The sequence below is a fragment of the Pseudophryne corroboree genome, chromosome 10, assembly GCF_028390025.1.
Source record: "Pseudophryne corroboree isolate aPseCor3 chromosome 10, aPseCor3.hap2, whole genome shotgun sequence".
Lineage (NCBI taxonomy): Eukaryota > Metazoa > Chordata > Amphibia > Anura > Myobatrachidae > Pseudophryne > Pseudophryne corroboree.
In genome coordinates, this window is record NC_086453.1 from 78864149 (window position 1) to 78883602 (window position 19454).

The following is a 19454-nucleotide window of genomic DNA, read 5'->3' on the forward strand; positions in this document are numbered from 1 at the left end:
CAATATAGCGTGGACAAGTGCAATTTCCATCATATGCGGTGGGACGCACCATAGTAATGTCACACCATCACCCCAGCAACCACAGCCTCGATCATGTGGAAGTGAGTCCCATATAATGTATTGCTATGATTTAATTTGTGTTTGTATTCTTTTGATCCTGTAAAATGATAAAACATCATTATATGTCACATCATGTTTCCTTTTCTTTTATTATTATTATCCTTTATTTATATGGCGCCACAAGGGTTCCGCAGCACCCAATTACAGAGTACATAAACAAATAATCAAACAGGAAAACAGCAACTTACAGTTGACGACAATATAGGACAATACAGGGTAAATGAACATAGTTACATCAGCAGATGACACTGGAATAAGTATCAGGTGGCAGAAGACTGTTGGATTTGGTGCAGCTGAAGATTATTAAAGTAAGAAAAGGGAAGAGGGCCCTGCTCGTGAGAGCTTACATTCTAAAGGGGAGGGGTAGACAGACAGGGGTGACACAGATGGGGTACATAGAGAGCGTGGAACAAAGGTTTAGGATGAGATTTGGCTGGGTTTGGTGAAGAAGTGGGTCTTGAGAGCCCGTTTGAAGTTTTGTAGAAGTTTTTTCTTTGTTGAAAATCCAGTAAAATCCAAGAAATACATTAAAAAAATAAGCAATGTGAGTCACAGGCTCTATACCCAAAGTATTCCTCAATACACTATGTGGTGGCATTATGCCTATGTAACTAGGGTGTCCTCGGGAAGTGCTATGGTTATAGTTGCAACACAAGCCATTTATGATACATTGCTAAATATCGACACAGATTCCTCATTATACAGATGATAAACAGGAGAAACACTGAGCAGACATCTACAATGAGGGGCTGTATAATAACAGGTAAGGATCCCATGTACTATATAGCATAGCTTCAGTAGGTTCAAATGCACCAATTTGATGAATAGTTATATGAATGGATAGAAAATCATTTTGTATAATTTCTAAATGATACAAAATATACTGTAACATACAAAACAACCATAAGCAGACACAGAACAAGAAAAAAATATTAAATATACAGTAGATCTAGGCATCTGCTCTATAAAGGAAGAATTCAGGGGGTGATGTACTAAGCAGTGAAAAGAGCGGAGAAGTGAGCCAGTGGAGAAGTTGCCCATGGCAACCAATCAGCATTAAAGTAACATTTATAATTTGCATACTATAATATACAGAGCAGCTTATTGGTTGCGATTGCAACTTCTCCACTGGCTCGCTTCTTTCACTTGGTTTCACATTCTTTTCACTGCTTAGTACATCTCCCTGGAAGTCACCGTACCTTAACCTTCCTCTGCGTTATACCTAATAAATCCTTTTTAACACACTACTGTACTTTTCATATGACTATATTGGAAATGAATAACACATATTGGGGGCATTCAATTGTTAGGAAAAAACAGACACCCAACTGGCTTTTCAAACAATTGAATACCCCCTATTGTATCCATAAATATTGATCACATTTTCAGGTTTTATTTCTTCATATTGAAAAACAACCAGCATTGAGATCTTAGGGGTAAATTTACTAAGCGCCTGTTTTGCTGGTATTGCTAAATTGCCTAGAAATGGCACTGCCTAACTGCTGGGTTTGAAAAATGACAGTCAGGAGCCGATTGGCTGGTACTTTATCTCCATCTACTTTATCTCTATCCAAGGCTTAGTAAATAGACCCCTATGTCTCCGACTGTATTTAAAAAATATTTATTTCTGACTTTTGTTTTTTATCCCAGTAAAGATACTGTAGCCACTGTCACATCGGGTGGTATTCATGTGACCGGCGGTCGGGAGACCAACAGTCACATGACTTCCTCCAGCATCCCGACCCCTCACTATCCCGAGGGGTCGACATGACGACCAACAGGGACTATTTCCACTCGTGGGTGTCCACAACACCCATAGAGTGGGAATAGAACCCGTGGCGACTGCAGGTCGCCACCGAGCCCGCAAGGGGCTTGCTGCACTCGCCCCTCCCCGCCGGGATCCTGGCGTCGGTCAGCCATACTACACCCGTCACATCAAGTCAATGATTATGTATGGCTTATCTCTACTCCAGTTTCATTTATATACTCTAAGGACATCTTGATGTGTTTACAACCTCAATGCTGTATTTGTAATTGTATATGCCCAATATATGTGCAAATGAAAATACTCTTCTACATCCAGGCCTTTGCATGCATGCTTTTACAGCTGCATTTGTGTCACAAAGATGTAGTCCACAATCCACAAAAATATTCAGGTCATGTCAGTTTTTTTGTCAACAAGTATGATAGCCTCACAATGTACAGCAACCTTTAAAAAAAGAGCAGTTACATGCTCTGTACGGATTATATAGGACTGAGAAATAAATATAGAAATAGATGCAGGTCTTGGCGATGTGATAGGTAGATGCTACTGCTATCAATTCCAATATTTCTCTCTACAAAGGTTGCAGCAAGAACTCAGGGTAGACGGTTCAGCTCATCCCCCTTGACCTGTTACATACATATTGAATCATTACTCGGTTTTATGACTTTGGGTCTAATGCAGATCTGATCGCAGCAGCAAATTTGTTAGCAGTTGGGCAAAACCATGGGGGTAATTCCAAGTTGATTGCAGCAGGAATTTTGTTAGCAGTTGGGCAAAACCTTGTGCACTGCAGGGGAGGCAGATTTAACATGTGCAGAGAGAGTTAGATTTGGGTGTGGTGTGTTCAATCTGCAATCTAATTTGCAGTGTAAAAATAAAGCAACCAGTATTTACCCTGCACAGAAACAAAATAACCCACCCAAATCTAACTCTCTCTGCACATGTTATATCTGCCTCCCCTGCAGTGCACATGGTTTTGCCCAACTGCTAACAAAATTCCTGCTGCGATCATCTTGGAATTACCCCCCATGTGCACTGCAGGATGGGGCAGATGTAACATGTGCAGAGAGAGTTAGATTTGGGTGGGGTGTGTTCAAACTGAAATCTACAGTAAATTGCAGTGTAAAAATAAAGCAGCCAATATTTACTCTGCACAGAAACAATATAACCCACCCAAATCTAACTCTCCTGCAGTGCACATGGTTTTGCCCAACTGCTAACAAATTTGCTGCTGCAATAAGATCTGAATTATCCGCCTTGTTCTTATTGGAAGCTTATAGTGCAGCCACCTAACAATCCCTGCCTGTACTTTCCCCACAGCAAATATAACTGCTACCTTCTGTAACAAGTGTTCCTCACATCTCTGAGACTGTAAGCTCCTGTGCTCAAGACCATCTTTTTTTTATGTCTCTGCATGTTATTGTTTGTGTCATGTCATGATCCTCTCACTGTACAGTGCTGCATAAAACTATCGGCGGGATGTAATTGAGTCCGAGTTTGCCTTGTAAATAACTGCTTCTTTTACCCTCCATCAGGCGCACCTCTGGGACTCCCGGGTACAGGCGCCTGTTAGAAAATTGTCATTAGCACCTAATTAACTCAATTCTAACGCTCTTAAAGTGATCAGTGACCTTCATTAGGATGTACAAAAGAGAGAAATCGTAGGTTTTACGGGCCATTTCAGCAGAAAATCTGCAGCAAAAAAGAGAGAACACGAATATGAGTATAAGTTTGGGCGCAGTGTGCCTGAGAGGCCACCCTGGACAAACCTACATATTTCCGCAAAATATCCACAACTTTGTAATTTTCATTCATAAAATGAGCACAATAAACAATTAATAGATGAAAATAATAAGATTTTACTCACCGGTAAATCTATTTCTCGTAGTCCGTAGTGGATGCTGGGAACTCCGAAAGGACCATGGGGAATAGCGGCTCCGCAGGAGACTGGGCACAACTAAAGAAAGCTTTTAGGTCACCTGGTGTGCACTGGCTCCTCCCACTATGACCCTCCTCCAAGCCTCAGTTAGGACACTGTGCCCGGACGAGCTGACATAATAAGGAAGGATCTTGAATCCCGGGTAAGACTCTTACCAGCCACACCAATCACACTGTATAACTCGTGATACAATACCCAGTTTAACAGTATGAAAACAACTGAGCCTCTCAACAGATGGCTCAACAATAACCCTTTAGTTAACAGTAACTATGTACAAGTATTGCAGACAATCCGCACTTGGGACGGGCGCCCAGCATCCACTACGGACTACGAGAAATAGATTTACCGGTGAGTAAAATCTTATTTTCTCTGACGTCCTAGTGGATGCTGGGAACTCCGAAAGGACCATGGGGATTATACCAAAGCTCCCAAACGGGCGGGAGAGTGCGGATGACTCTGCAGCACCGAATGAGAGAACTCAAGGTCCTCCTCAGCCAGGGTATCAAATCTGTAGAATTTTGCAAACGTGTTTGCCCCTGACCAAGTAGCAGCTCGGCAAAGTTGTAAAGCCGAGACCCCTCGGGCAGCCGCCCAAGATGAGCCCACCTTCCTTGTGGAATGGGCTTTTACTGATTTAGGATGCGGCAGTCCAGCCGCAAAATGCGCCTGCTGAATTGTGCTACAAATCCAGCGAGCAATAGTCTGCTTAGAAGCAGGAGCACCCAGCTTGTTGGGTGCATACAGGATAAATAGCGAGTCAGTTTTCCTGACTCCAGCCGTCCTGGAAACATAAATTTTCAAGGCCCTGACTACGTCTAGCAACTTGGAATCCTCCAAGTCCCTAGTAGCCGCAGGCACCACAATAGGTTGGTTCAAGTGAAAAGCTGATACCACCTTAGGGAGAAACTGAGGACGAGTCCTCAATTCTGCCCTATCCATATGGAAAATCCGATAAGGGCTTTTACATGACAAAGCCGCCAATTCTGACACACGCCTGGCCGAAGCCAAGGCCAATAACAGGACCACTTTCCACGTGAGATATTTTAGATCCACGGTTTTAAGTGGCTCAAACCAATGTGATTTTAAGAAACTCAACACCACGTTGAGATCCCAAGGTGCCACTGGAGGCACAAACGGGGGCTGAATATGCAGCACTCCCTTCACAAACGTCTGAACTTCAGGCAATGAAGCCAGTTCTTTCTGGAAGAAAATCGACAGAGCCGAGATCTGTACCTTAATGGAGCCTAATTTCAGGCCCATAGTCACTCCTGCTTGTAGGAAATGCAGAAATCGACCTAGTTGAAATTCCTCTGTTGGGGCCTTTTTGGCCTCACACCAAGCAACATATTTCCGCCATATGCGGTGATAATGCTTTGCAGTTACATCTTTCCTGGCTTTAATCAGCGTAGGAATGACTTCCTCCGGAATGCCCTTTTCCTTCAGGATCCGGCGTTCAACCGCCATGCCGTCAAACGCAGCCGCGGTAAGTCTTGGAACAGACAGGGCCCCTGCTGCAGCAGGTCCTGTCTGAGCGGCAGAGGCCATGGGTCCTCTGAGATCATCTCTTGAAGTTCCGGGTACCACGCTCGTCTTGGCCAATCCGGAACCACGAGTATTGTTCTTACTCCTCGTTTTCTTATTATTCTCAGTACCCTTGGTATGAGAGGCAGAGGAGGGAACACATAAACTGACTGGTACACCCACGGTGTCACCAGAGCCTCCACAGCTATCGCCTGAGGGTCCCTTGACCTGGCGCAATATCTCTCTAGTTTTTTGTTTAGGCGGGACGCCATCATGTCCACTTGTGGACGTTCCCATCCATTTACAATCAGCGTGAAGACTTCTGGATGAAGTCCCCACTCTCCCGGGTGGAGGTCGTGCCTGCTGAGAAAATCTGCTTCCCAGTTGTCCACTCCCGGAATGAACACTGCTGACAGTGCTAGTACGTGATTTTCCGCCCATCGGAGAATCCTTGTGGCTTCTGCCATTGCCATCCTGCTTCTTGTGCCGCCCTGTCGATTTACATGGGCGACTGCCGTGATGTTGTCTGACTGGATCAGTACCGGCTGGTTTTGAAGCAGAGGTCTTGCCTGACTTAGGGCGTTGTAAATGGCCCTTAGTTCCAGAATATTTATGTGTAGGGAAGTCTCCTGACTCGACCATAGTCCTTGGAAGTTTCTTCCCTGTGTGACTGCCCCCCAGCCCCGAAGGCTGGCATCCGTGGTCACCAGGACCCAGTCCTGTATGCCGAATCTGCGGCCCTCTAGAAGATGGGCACTCTGCAGCCACCACAGCAGAGACACCCTGGTTCTTGGAGACAGGGTTATCAGGCGATGCATCTGAAGATGCGATCCGGACCACTGGTCCAACAGGTCCCACTGAAAGATTCTGGCATGGAACCTGCCGAAAGGAATTGCTTCGTCAGAAGCCACCATCTTTTCCAGGACCCGCGTGCAGTGATGCACCGATACCTGTTTCGGTTTCAGGAGGTCTCTGACTAGAGATGACAGCTCCTTGGCTTTCTCCTCCGGGAGAAACACTTTTTTCTGGACTGTGTCCAGGATCATACCCAGGAACAGTAGACGTGTCGTCGGAACCAGCTGTGATTTTGGAATATTCAGAATCCAACCGTGCTGGTGTAGCACCTCCTGAGATAGTGCTACTCCCACCAACAACTGCTCCTTGGACCTCGCCTTTATTAGGAGATCGTCCAAGTACGGGATAATTAAAACTCCCTTTCTTCGAAGGAGTATCATCATTTCCGCCATTACTTTGGTAAACACCCTCGGTGCCGTGGAGAGTCCAAACGGCAGCGACTGGAATTGGTAATGGCAATCCTGTACCACAAATCTGAGGTACTCCTGGTGAGGATAGTAAATGGGGACATGCAGGTAAGCATCCTTGATGTCCAGGGATACCATGTAATCCCCCTCGTCCAGGCTTGCAATAACCGCCCTGAGCGATTCCATCTTGAACTTGAATTTTTTTATGTATGTGTTCAAGGATTTCCAATTTTAAAATGGGTCTCACCGAACCGTCCGGTTTCGGTACCACAAACAGTGTGGAATAGTAACCCCGTCCTTGTTGAAGTAGGGGCACCTTGACTATCACCTGCTGGGAATACAGCTTGTGAATTGCCTCTAGCACAGCCTCCCTGCCTAAGGGGGTTGTCGGCAAGGCAGATTTAAGGAACCGGTGGGGTGGAGACGCCTCGAATTCCAGTTTGTACCCTTGAGATACTATTTGCAGGATCCAGGGATCCACCTGTGAGCGAGCCCACTGATCGCTGACATTTTTGAGGCGGCCCCCCACCGTACCTGGCTCCGCCTGTGGAGCCCCACTGTCATGCGGCGGACTTGGAAGAAGCGGGGGAGGACTTTTTGCTCCTGGGAACCTGCTGTTTGTTGCAGCCTTTTTCCCCTACCTCTGCCTCTGGACAGAAAGGACCCGCCTTTTCCACGCCTGTTTTTCTGAGTCCGAAAGGACTGTACCTGATAAAACGGCGCCTTTTTAGGCTGTGAGGGAACATGGGGTAAAAATGCTGACTTCCCAGCAGTTGCTGTGGAAACTAGGTCCGAGAGACCATCCCCGAATAACTTCTCACCCTTATAAGGCAAAACTTCCATGTGCCTTTTTGAATCTGCATCCCCTGTCCACTGGCGAGTCCATAAGCCCCTCCTAGCAGAAATGGACAGTGCACTTATTTTAGATGCCAGCCGGCAGATCTCCCTCTGTGCATCTCTCATGTATAAGACTGAGTCTTTTATATGCTCTATGGTTAGCAGAATAGTGTCCCTGTCTAGGGTGTCAATATTTTCTGACAGGGAATCTGACCACGCAGCGGCAGCACTGCACATCCATGCTGACGCAATAGCAGGTCTAAGTATAATGCCTGAGTGTGTATATACAGACTTCAGGATAGCCTCCTGCTTTCTATCAGCAGGTTCCTTGAGGGCGGCCGTATCCGGAGACGGTAGTGCCACCTTTTTAGACAAACGTGTGAGCGCTTTATCCACCCTAGGTGGTGTCTCCCAACGTGACCTATCCTCTGGGGAAAAAGGGAACGCCATTAGTAACTTCTTAGAGATTACCAATCTTTTATCAGGGAAAGCTAACGCTTCTTCACACACTTCATTTAATTCTTCTGATGGGGGAAAGACTACGGGTAGTTTTTTCTCCCCAAACATAATACCCTTTTTAGTGGTACTTGGGTTTATATCAGAAATTTGTAACACCTCTTTCATTGCTTCAATCATGCAACGAATGGCCTTAGTGGACATTAGACTAGACTCATCGTCGTCGACACTGGTGTCAGTATCCGTGTGGACATCCGTGTCTGCCATCTGAGGTAGCGGGCGTTTTAGAGCCCCCGAAGGCCTTTGAGACACCTGGACAGGCACGAGCTGAGAAGCCGGCTGTCCCGCATTTGGCATGTCGTCAAATTTTTTGTGTAAGGAGTCGACGCGTGCACGCAATTCCTTCCATAAGTCCATCCACTCAGGTGTCTGCCCCGCAGGGGGTGACATCCCTTCTATATGCATCTGCTCCGCCTCCACATCATTATCCTCATCAAACATGTCGACACAGCCGTACCGACACACCGCACACACACAGGGAATGCTCTAACAGAGGACAGGACCCACAAAAGCCCTTTGGGGAGACAGAGTGAGAGTATGCCAGCACACACCAGAGCGCTATATAATGCAGGGACTAACTGAATTATGTCCCCTATAGCTGCTGTTATATATACTGCGCCTAAATTTAGTGCCCCCCCTCTCTTTTTTACCCTTTTCTGTAGTGTAGACTGCAGGGGAGAGCCAGGGAGCTTCCTTCCAGCGGAGCTGTGAGGGAGAAATGGCGCCAGTGTGCTGAAGGAGATAGCTCCGCCCCTTTTTCGCTGACTATTCTCCCGCTTTTTTCTGGATTCTGGCAGGGGTAATTATCACATATATAGCCTCTGGGGCTATATATTGTGGTATTTTTGCCAGCCAAGGTCTTTTTATTGCTGCTCAGGGCGCCCCCCCCTAGCGCCCTGCACCCTCAGTGACCGGAGTGTGAAGTGTGTATGAGGACCAATGGCGCACAGCTGCAGTGCTGTGCGCTACCTTGGTGAAGACTGATGTCTTCTGCCGCCGATTTTCCGGACCTCTTCTTACTTCTGGCTCTGTAAGGGGGACGGCGGCGCGGCTCCGGGACCGAACACCAAGGCCAGTTCCATGCGGTCGGTCCCTCTGGAGCTAATGGTGTCCAGTAGCCTAAGAAGCCCAAGCTAGCTGCAAGCAGGTAGGTTCGCTTCTTCTCCCCTTAGTCCCTCGCTGCAGTGAGCCTGTTGCCAGCAGGTCTCACTGTAAAATAAAAAACCTAAATATATACTTTCTTTCTAGAAGCTCAGGAGAGCCCCTAGTGTGCATCCAACCTCGGCCAGGCACAAAATCTAACTGAGGCTTGGAGGAGGGTCATAGTGGGAGGAGCCAGTGCACACCAGGTGACCTAAAAGCTTTCTTTAGTTGTGCCCAGTCTCCTGCGGAGCCGCTATTCCCCATGGTCCTTTCGGAGTTCCCAGCATCCACTAGGACGTCAGAGAAAAAAGGAAAAATTAACCTTCAAAAGTCGGAGGAGTTTGGGCGCAGTGTGCCTGAGAGGCCAGGAGGGTCACTACTGCACTCCACGCAGGCGGTGGGAAAAAACTGACTAGAGGGGTTTCGAACAGCACCTAGAGATAGGAAGGTACTAGGAGGGACAGGCCCCTGCGCCCCCTTGGGGCGGAGAGGGGAGCGAGACCAGCTTTGCGCCTGACTGAGGGTTAAAAAAAGTCTGCGTTCAGTTGCCATTCTGCACCTCTGGCAAAGTCGGACACAATTCATCCCACCGCATATGTCTGTGCTTTAGAAATTAAAAAATAATTTCAACATTTTTTGTGATGGCTTTGTAAGATCCATGAAAGGCAAGGTGCTCAGTAATAGCAATTTGCTTTTTTAGTAGCTATTAAACACCTAGAAAAATATCTCAGTGTTTCTGTAGCTGAAAAATCACCAGTGTTTTACTCACCTGACTCACACCACCTGTAAGTACCAATTAGCTGAAGGGTCCGTCGGATTGTCATGCACTAATACTAATACTATGTACACAGTGCATATAATTTCAGATGTCTTGTCACTTCTATTACATTGTACAGGAATAGAACATAGGTAAAAAAAAAAAGAAGAAATAAATAAATTGAGTGTATCTAGGGCAAATGTAAGGTTTGTATTTTTCTCTTTCAGGTCTCCTCAGTCTGTGGATGGATCTGACCAGTGGATTGATGGATATTCAGCTGATCCCTCAGTATCCAGTGATCAAGGAATCTGTCATCCTGAGTGTTATTGGGACCACTGGGAGGATTAGGTATTTCGCTTGGTATAAAGGACCAAACACCAGAGCTGAGTATCAATTCCTCAAATACACTTCTGCTGCTACTTCTCCACTACTTCCTGGACCTGTATACGTCTCTCGGGCAAGACCTTTCCCTAATGGATCATTACTGATCACAGATCTCCATATGATAGATACTGGTAACTATATAATACGAGTACAGACAGAGAAATCAGAAGAAAATACCTCGGTGTCACTGACTGTCTACCGTAAGTAACATGATGTAATTACTGCCCCAGGCAGCCATGTGATGAATAATGAGCTGTGTCTCTTCTCCTCTGTGTGTGGCTGGGGACAGCGGTAGCCCCAGCTCAGACCTGTTACTCAGTATCCCAGCGGCTCCTCATTAGGTGTAAGACCTGGCTCTGTCTATCTCCCATCTGTACTAGTTACCAGACTGGAAACCATAGGGCAGTGGTTCTCAAATGGGATGCGGTCAATTTAACTACAATCAAAATCCCGACGGTCAAAACACCGACAACCAGTTATAACAGGTAAGTACTGTGGGAATGTGGTTGCAGGTGTAGATGTCAGCAGACGTACCTGGATTTTTCACTCGGGATCACCTCTTGACCTGGATCTCACTGCTAGAACCCTAGGCAGAGGAAAGAGGAACCCCAACCTCAGAGGACCCAATACAATAGTCACCACACTTTAGGACAGTGAAATGAAATTTATTATTTGGGAACAAACCGGTCACAGCTGTGGAATTACTTGCTTAAAAGGAAAATACAATACGGAATATGAGGAAATAATGCAAACAAGAATATACAATAATATTGCAAACAATAATGTGGGATCACAGTGTACTAGTAAACTACCATCTACATTGGCACCATTGTATGGTTCACTTGCAATATATTAACATGTCCACCCGGAGGCGGTATAACCTAAGCTATCACTTTAATCTGCGTCTAATTTAAAGCCTGTACTCACCCTAAGTAGCGAAGAAGTCAATTTAAGTGCACCCTTTATAATCCACAGTCTTGGAAAAACTCACAGTCAGTAGCAAAATAATAAATATCACAGTATGGAGTAGCAGAATTTAGCACAGTTCAATGAATGCTGAATAACAGGCAGCATATACAGTTCAAAGCAAGCAGATCAGCTGAAGGTAGGAAGCAGCATGCAAACTCTTAATATAGCACAGTCTATAAGGTGCATATACTGTATATGCAGGTATGTGTAACAGAAGGTCGTCAGTATGCAGGTAGCAGAGTTCAGTTAAGATGCAGAGGGGAATAGTCACCAGTAGAATAATTAGATTTGAAGCAAGGCCGGCTAGGTGAACTCCTTGAGTCTCGGAATGGCTGGGTCTGCAGGTACAGGAATGGCAATGTCTCTCTCTTTTCTCTATCTCCTGTTGCTATAAGCTGACAAGCCGTGTCTGACTGGATGCCAGTATCTAAACCAGGGGATAACTTGTGGGAGATAAGTTGGCTCAGACCCTCACTCAGGGTGTCAGGTAGTAAGAAGGACGGACCAGGGTCCCTTTCCATGAGGAAACAATTCCTGGGCTGGCAGTTATTGATTATATGCTCTGTCTCCTAGCCTTTAGTACACAAAGCAGTAGCTGGCAAGGATAGGATGGCGGGATACAGGGTAGCTGGCTAGGGATCAAGTCTCAGTAAACAAACAGGTAAGAGACGTGAGGTAAGGTACCCATGGCTGCTATTCACCCCTCGGGTAGCCTATTTTCCTTCTAGGGGCGGCACCTGCTGGGAATGGCATGCTAATCCCCCCCATTAGAGAAGCTGATGTCCCCATGCAAGCTGATGTCCCCCTGTAAGCGGCGCGGGTGCTCGCCGCTTGCTCCTCCTCTGCTGTCAATTCACCACTGCAGTGATCAGTGATGTCCCCCTGTAAGCGGCTCCGCCAGAGTGGGCGCTCGCCGCTCGTTCCTCCTTTGCTGTCAATTCGCCACTGCAGTGATGAATTGACAACAAAGGAGGAGCGAGCGGCGAGCGCCCACGCCGGCGGCGCTGCTTAATACGGGGAGACATCTTCTTGCATTCTGCAATTGCAAAGTTGCTGCCCACTCTCACCTGGAAGGGTAACCAGGGCTGCCAGGAGCAGCAGCCCCCAAACCATCCTCCTCATGTCATGATCAGAAAGAAGTCCCGCAGGGCTGCGAGCTGACCGATGCGAGTGAGAGAGCCCGTGAGAGCCGCTGCGCTGCCACTGAGAGTACCCCAGCTGTGTAGAGTGTAGGCAGAACCGTACTGTTACAGTATACTGACAAGTTACAACTAATAATCCAATAATAAAAATCCAAGTTGTGTGGCCACATCCCTGTGGGCGTGCATACCACTGATGCGCTAGGTCTCCCCCTAACATCACTCTCCTTTCCTAAAAAATGTTTGAATGATGGTGACCACTTGTACTGGCACAATTGCTCCAACTGCATTTGGCAGGTGACAATAGAGAATGGACATGCTGCCATTGAGGGGACTGACCTGCTTTCCTGTGCTTGACATGTTCATTCCAACTAGAGTAAATTCTGACATCAGATGCAACTGTAATACCCTGTTGTTAGTAAAGTAATCTGAGAAGTTAATGACCAGTTCGTGTGATTAAAATGTATTGTACTAAATTCATTAAATGACCATTTTATGTGATTAAAATGTATTGTACTAAATTTATTAAAAGGTTATGTTACCCTCACAGAGGGCAAAAGACATGTGAAGCAATTTTTAACCCTCATGGAGGATAAATGGGATAGACAGAGCAGTTGGTAGTCCAGGAGTCGGACGGGCTCGCGGCTCCAAGAACTGTAAAAGCACTACTGAGGGGGAGCTCTGGTCCCCTATGATCCTGGACACGGGAGCCAGCGCGTGCGGAGAGAAAGTGGCGGGACTGATCCGGGTACTAACCTGGGAGCATATATAAGAGCATGACAGACAGACCGTTGAGCTGAGCTGAGGTAGTCTCGTAACGTGAAGGTGCTGCTGACAGGAGAGAGACGGAGCCGCACAAACAGACCGGAGTTCAGCTGGAAAGCCGTGAGAGACTGGCCGCTGGCAGACCCATCGAGTGAAGCGGAGCAGAGGAGACGGAGCGGCGGGAACTGCGACACTGGCAGTCATAACGGAGCTCAGCAGTGACGTGAAGGGCGAGAGGAGGCGGCCAAACCGTGAGTGACACGATGCTCTATGCCAATCCTCCTCAGTGAAAGGAGAGAGGAGTGTGACTGAAGTCCCACCCAGAGGGCAGGCGAAGCGGGTGAGTGACTGACTCCGGTACCGTGTGAGAAAGCCTAGGCGGAGCCACCTCTGAAACCCCAGCTTGGGGAATGAATAGTAAGCAGTGACAGGCTGAGTGAGTCAGGCAAGACACTGAGCAAGGCAGTATTAATAAGAAAGGAAGAGGTTATAAAGGGCTTTCCTGAAAGCAAGAGCGGCACTTTGAAGGGACTATGTTCCAGTGCTAAACGTCAGGGTTCAAGAGGGGAGCAATATAACGTGACATTGAAAGTATAATTATACTGTAATTGACTGTCAACACTGGATTCTACACTTCTATAATAAATAACATCCAGTCAGTAAAGATTAATACTTTATCTCTACACTGAGAAATACTTACCTATGACTCAGGGTCAGCACAGAAATTAGTGATCAGAAGTGGAGTTTCTCCGGTCAGTTTCTTCTACTGTTTACTCCCAGAAACTTCATTCACCTGAGGTGGATAACTAAAATAAATAAAAGGTTATTTTACATTTCTGTTTTAATTGCACCTTTTGAGAAGTCAGAGTGTTAACTGGAGACAAAGTACAGATACTAGGAGAGAAAGTGACAAGCCAACTAATCTGGACTACGTTTCAGTCGTCTTGCTGGTCTTGTTTATTTGTTGGCACTCATTTATTCCTAAGTAGAGAGATTCTGATGGAAGATAGCAGAACGCGGATTGGGAATAGTCCTACTTTAAAAAGAGAATTTGTTGCTAATAGCCTCCTTCTTCAAAGCATAATCAATAAGAGACTTCATGTGCACCAACGTTATGGCCAGTAGATATCACACAGTATAGATATTTAAGAAACCAGTCATATGGGGTGATCTAGACTCAAGATACAAAATATATAGCTGAAAACATTGAGAAGTTTTGTTGATTACAATATTTACTGGTAATTAATTTATTTACCATAATTGTAGTTATAAGGAATTATTAACTGTTGATATTTGTGCTGTCCATAATCTAACTTTTCTTCCGGAATAGGATGGAGTTTTGAAGAGATCGACCATTGCTGTAAAATAAAAATTTAATTATTTTACTTTATTTACGAAATAACATGGTGATGCAAATTCTGAATTAATTAATTGTAAAGTGTCTAAATGTTGTGATGAGTAATACTGGAAGGTATATTTACATGCTGTTGTTATAAAAATTAAATGGAAAAATATGTTTTCAACCCGTACTTCGATTAGCTGTATATGTCTGGACATTATCTCCTCGCTTAATTAAGAGAGAGCATACGTAAGAGGTACAAAGGTGAGATTAACAGCATATAGTTATAAAATCCATTTCACTAGAAAACACCGTAATCAGACTGTGCATTACAGTTAAAATTTTGGCGTCCACGAACAGGATAGAATGTCGCAATCACCGGAACATCAGACTCCGGCATCAACATCCACCCGGAGGAGATTGCCCGCGTCACCTGGTCAATCTCCGGCAGGTCGGAATCAAGGGATAACATCACCTATTACGATGCCATATTATTTTGGCGCTTCATGGCTTCCTACTTACTCGGGAGACATGCGTACCCCAGGTACCAGTCAGCTTAAGGAGTTTAGGAATAAGATGCGTTCTATGTTCAGGTTGTACCCGCTGAATGAGGTACAGAAAGTGGAGATCGTATTAGGACAGTTAAAAGGTTCTGCGCTGCGTGAGTCAGAGGCATGGACGGAAGAAGAGAAGGAGACCGCGGAAGGCATCTTGGAAAAATTGGGGTGCATCTTCGCCCTAAAAACAATTTCCAATTTAAAAAGTCGACTGTACGCTAGAAAACAAAGAGGTGGCGAAACTTTAAGGGACTTTGCGTTGGGATTGCAGGAAGCCATGAGGGCAGTTCAAGCATTAGACCCACGTGAAGTACAGCAGGCTGATGAGACTTTAATTAATCTCTTTATTGAAGGGGCTCAAGGGGAAACCATTCAGGCCCAAATGAGAATGGTGCGGCGTCAACAGCCAAAGTGCTCCTTTTCTAAGTTCAAAGAAGAAATTCTTCAAATTCTTGGACTAAATTCCTGTGAAGATGCTGAGTATGAGGTGTCAGCTGAGTCAGACGAAGGGATAAAGGAAATGAGATCTCAAGCCAAAACTGAGGTGGCATTGCCTAAGACAGTCACTCAACAGGCACAAGCTCCATCTAGTCAGGATCCAATTGGGACCCTAAACTCTAAAATGACGGAACTTACATTACACCTAGCTAGAATGGATCAAAAACTCGAGGAGTTGAGTCAAGGCCAAAACGTCGGACGACGTCGGGAATGGCGGCAAGATAGGGGTGCCAGGAATCGTTCTCGATGGGATACACCAAGGGGAACGGGTAGACGTTCCACTGACCAGTTTGATGCTCAAGGACAGCCTATATGCAGGGGTTGTAGGCAAAGTGGCCACATTGAGAGAAATTGTCCCAATGAAGCTTTAAACGAGGAGACCCCGAGGCAGGGGACCGACCCTCGGGAGGAAATGTACCAATAGGTCCGACATCGCAGGAGTGGTGGCCAAGGTATGTTGGTGAGTGTCCTCGCCTGAACATTCAGATCAATGGTGTGGAGATGGCTGCTCTCCTGGATACAGGATCTCAAGTTTCGACCATTCGACTTCATGAATTCCTCCAACATTGGGAAGAGCAAACCATAGTCACCCCACCAACTACCTGGTTACATCTATTAGCCAGTAACGGACAACCTATCACCTACCATGGCTACTGGGAAGCTGACATGAAAGTGGGTAGAGCAAACTTATTCAGACAGGGATGTTTAGTGACGACGGTTCCAAATGACTTTCTGCCCCCAGTCATTCTCGGGACGAATGTCCTCAGAAACTGTCCCGACGAATTAGTCGAAGCCTTGCGCATAGAAATGAAGACAGCCGCCCCGCGGGAGCGAAGGACACTTCAACAGACTGTTCGGCTACTGGAGGGCCAGATGAAATTCACAAATGATAAAGGGGAGGTTGGAAAGGCACGAATTGCTGACCGACGGCCTGTAATGTTAATGTCCAACTCGGAACACGTAGTTTGGTGCAAAGCTCGGATTGGCCCTGGCGGACAAGGCTATGATGCCCTCATAGAATCTTGTGACTCAGGTGGTCAGCAACCATTTGTAGTAGCCAGGACATTGGCAAGAGTAGAGAAAGGTCGAGTACCCGTTCGCATCTTGAATCCTCAAAACTACCCCATACGACTCTTTCGGCACTGCATGGTAGCAAGGGTGTAACAAGTTAATTTCCAAGATGTATTGGAGGAAAACATACCATCGGCACATCAAGGAGCCACGACCAAAAATGTCTCTGCCGTCGAAAGTGAGGGTCTTTGGTGGAATGAAATCCAAATAGGTGACTGGAATACCTCCGAGGAGCAACGAGCAGGGGTGCTACAACTGGTACGAGAAAATTCAGTGGCTTTTAGTCAGAACCCCTCTGACTTTGGAATGGCTGAAGGGGTGTATCATGCTATTCACACAGGAAGTAATCCACCCATCAAGGAGAGGCATCGACCCCTACCACCCGCCATGTATCAACCCGTGCGAAAAATGATTTCAGATATGAGGGCCGCAGGTGTCATCAGTGAGAGTTACAGTCCATGGGCAGCTCCTTTAGTTATCGTCAAGAAAAAGGATGGAAGTCTCCGGTTTTGAGTGGAATATCGCAAACTGAATGCTGTGACCCATAAAGACGCCTATCCGTTACCAAGAATAGAAGAGTCATTGACGGCTTTGAAGACCGCGGCCTACTTTTCTACTCTAGACCTCACTAGCGGATATTGGCAAATCCCGATGGCACCGGAAGACCGGGAAAAAATGCCTTCACCACGCCCATGGGATTATTTGAATTCAATAGAATGCCCTTCGGACTTTGCAACGCGCCGGCTACCTTCCAACGTGTCATGGAGCACTGTCTGGGACATCATAACTTTGACATGGTCCTGCTGTATCGGGATGACGTTATCATCTTTTCAAGGAGTTATGAAGAGCATCTTAAACATCTAGAGGAGGTGTTCAAGCAACTCATCAAATCAGGGTTGAAGCTTAAGCCAGAAAAATGTCATCTACTCAAACCAGAGGTCCAATATTTGGGACATATAGTCAGCGCTGAGGGTGTCAAACCAGATCCAGGGAAGATATGTGTCGTACAAGAATGGCCTATCCCAAAGACAGTGAAGGATGTCCGAAGCTTTCTGGGTTTTGTGGGATATTATAGGCGGTTCGTACAGGGTTTTGCTAAACTGGCAGCTCCGCTACAAAAATTTTAACTGTAATACACAGTCTGATTACGGTGTTTTCTAGTGAAATGGATTTTATACTATATGCTGTTAATCTCACCTTTGTACCTCTTACGTATGCTCTCTCTTAATTAAGCGAGGAGATAATGTCCAGACATATACAGCTAATCGAAGTACGGGTTGAAAACATATTTTTCCATTTAATTTTTATAACAACAGCATGTAAATATACCTTCCAGTATTACTCATCACAACATTTAGACACTTTACAATTAATTAATTCAGAATTTGCATCACCATGTTATTTCGTAAATAAAGTAAAATAATTAAATTTTTAATTTACAGCAATGGTCGATCTCTTCAAAACTCCATCCTATTCCGGAAGAAAAGTTAGATTATGGACAGCACAAATATCAACAGTTAATAATTCCTTATAACTACAATTATGGTAAATAAATTAATTACCAGTAAATATTGTAATCAACAAAACTTCTCAATGTTTTCAGCTATATATTTTGTATCTTGAGTCTAGATCTCCCCATATGACTGGTTTCTTAAATATCTATACTGTGTGATATCTACTGGCCATAACGTTGGTGCACATGAAGTCTCTTATTGATTATGCTTTAAAGAAGGAGGCTATTAGCAACAAATTCTCTTTTTAAAGTAGGACTATTCCCAATCCGCGTTCTGCTATCTTCCATCAGAATCTCTCTATTTAGGAATAAATGAGTGCCAACAAATAAACAAGACCAGCAAGACGACTGAAACGTAGTCCAGATTAGTTGGCTTGTCACTTTCTCTCCTAGTATCTGTACTTTGTCTCCAGTTAACACTCTGACTTCTCAAAAGGTGCAATTAAAACAGAAATGTAAAATAACCTTTTATTTATTTTAGTTATCCACCTCAGGTGAATGAAGTTTCTGGGAGTAAACAGTAGAAGAAACTGACCGGAGAAACTCCACTTCTGATCACTAATTTCTGTGCTGACCCTGAGTCATAGGTAAGTATTTCTCAGTGTAGAGATAAAGTATTAATCCTTACTGACTGGATGTTATTTATTATAGAAGTGTAGAATCCAGTGTTGACAGTCAATTACAGTATAATTATACTTTCAATGTCACGTTATATTGCTCCCCTCTTGAACCCTGACGTTTAGCACTGGAACATAGTCCCTTCAAAGTGCCGCTCTTGCTTTCAGGAAAGCCCTTTATAACCTCTTCCTTTCTTATTAATACTGCCTTGCTCAGGTCTTGCCTGACTCACTCAGCCTGTCACTGCTTACTATTCATTCCCCAAGCTGGGGTTTCAGAGGTGGCTCCGCCTAGGCTTTCTCACACGGTACCGGAGTCAGTCACTCACCCGCTTCGCCTGCCCTCTGGGTGGGACTTCAGTCACACTCCTCTCTCCTTTCACTGAGGAGGATTGGCATAGAGCATCGTGTCACTCACGGTTTGGCCGCCTCCTCTCCCCCTTCACGTCACTGCTGAGCTCCGTTATGACTGCCAGTGTCGCAGTTCCCGCCGCTCCGTCTCCTCTGCTCCGCTTCACTCGATGGGTCTGCCAGCGGCCAGTCTCTCACGGCTTTCCAGCCGAACTCCGGTCTGTTTGTGCGGCTCCGTCTCTCTCCTGTCAGCAGCACCTTCACGTTACGAGACTACCTCAGCTCAGCTCAACGGTCTGTCTGTCATGCTCTTATATATGCTCCCAGGTTAGTACCCGGATCAGTCCCGCCACTTTCTCTCCGCACGCGCTGGCTCCCGTGTCCAGGATCA

General features: G+C 45.8%; 1 protein-coding gene across 2 annotated transcripts in view; it reads left to right on the forward strand.

The window, feature by feature from the left end:
* The first annotated feature begins 10095 nt into the window (after positions 1 to 10095).
* Positions 10096 to 19454, forward strand: part of LOC134966067 (carcinoembryonic antigen-related cell adhesion molecule 8-like) — a 176062-nt gene continuing 166703 nt past the window's right edge. For both annotated transcript variants that reach the window (XR_010188580.1, XM_063942532.1), the window contains exon 1: positions 10096 to 10444. Coding sequence is in view for 1 of the 2 variants with exons in the window: in XM_063942532.1 (XP_063798602.1) it covers positions 10105 to 10444 (340 nt within the window). In the remaining variant the exon portion in view is untranslated. The remainder of the gene's footprint in view (positions 10445 to 19454) is intronic.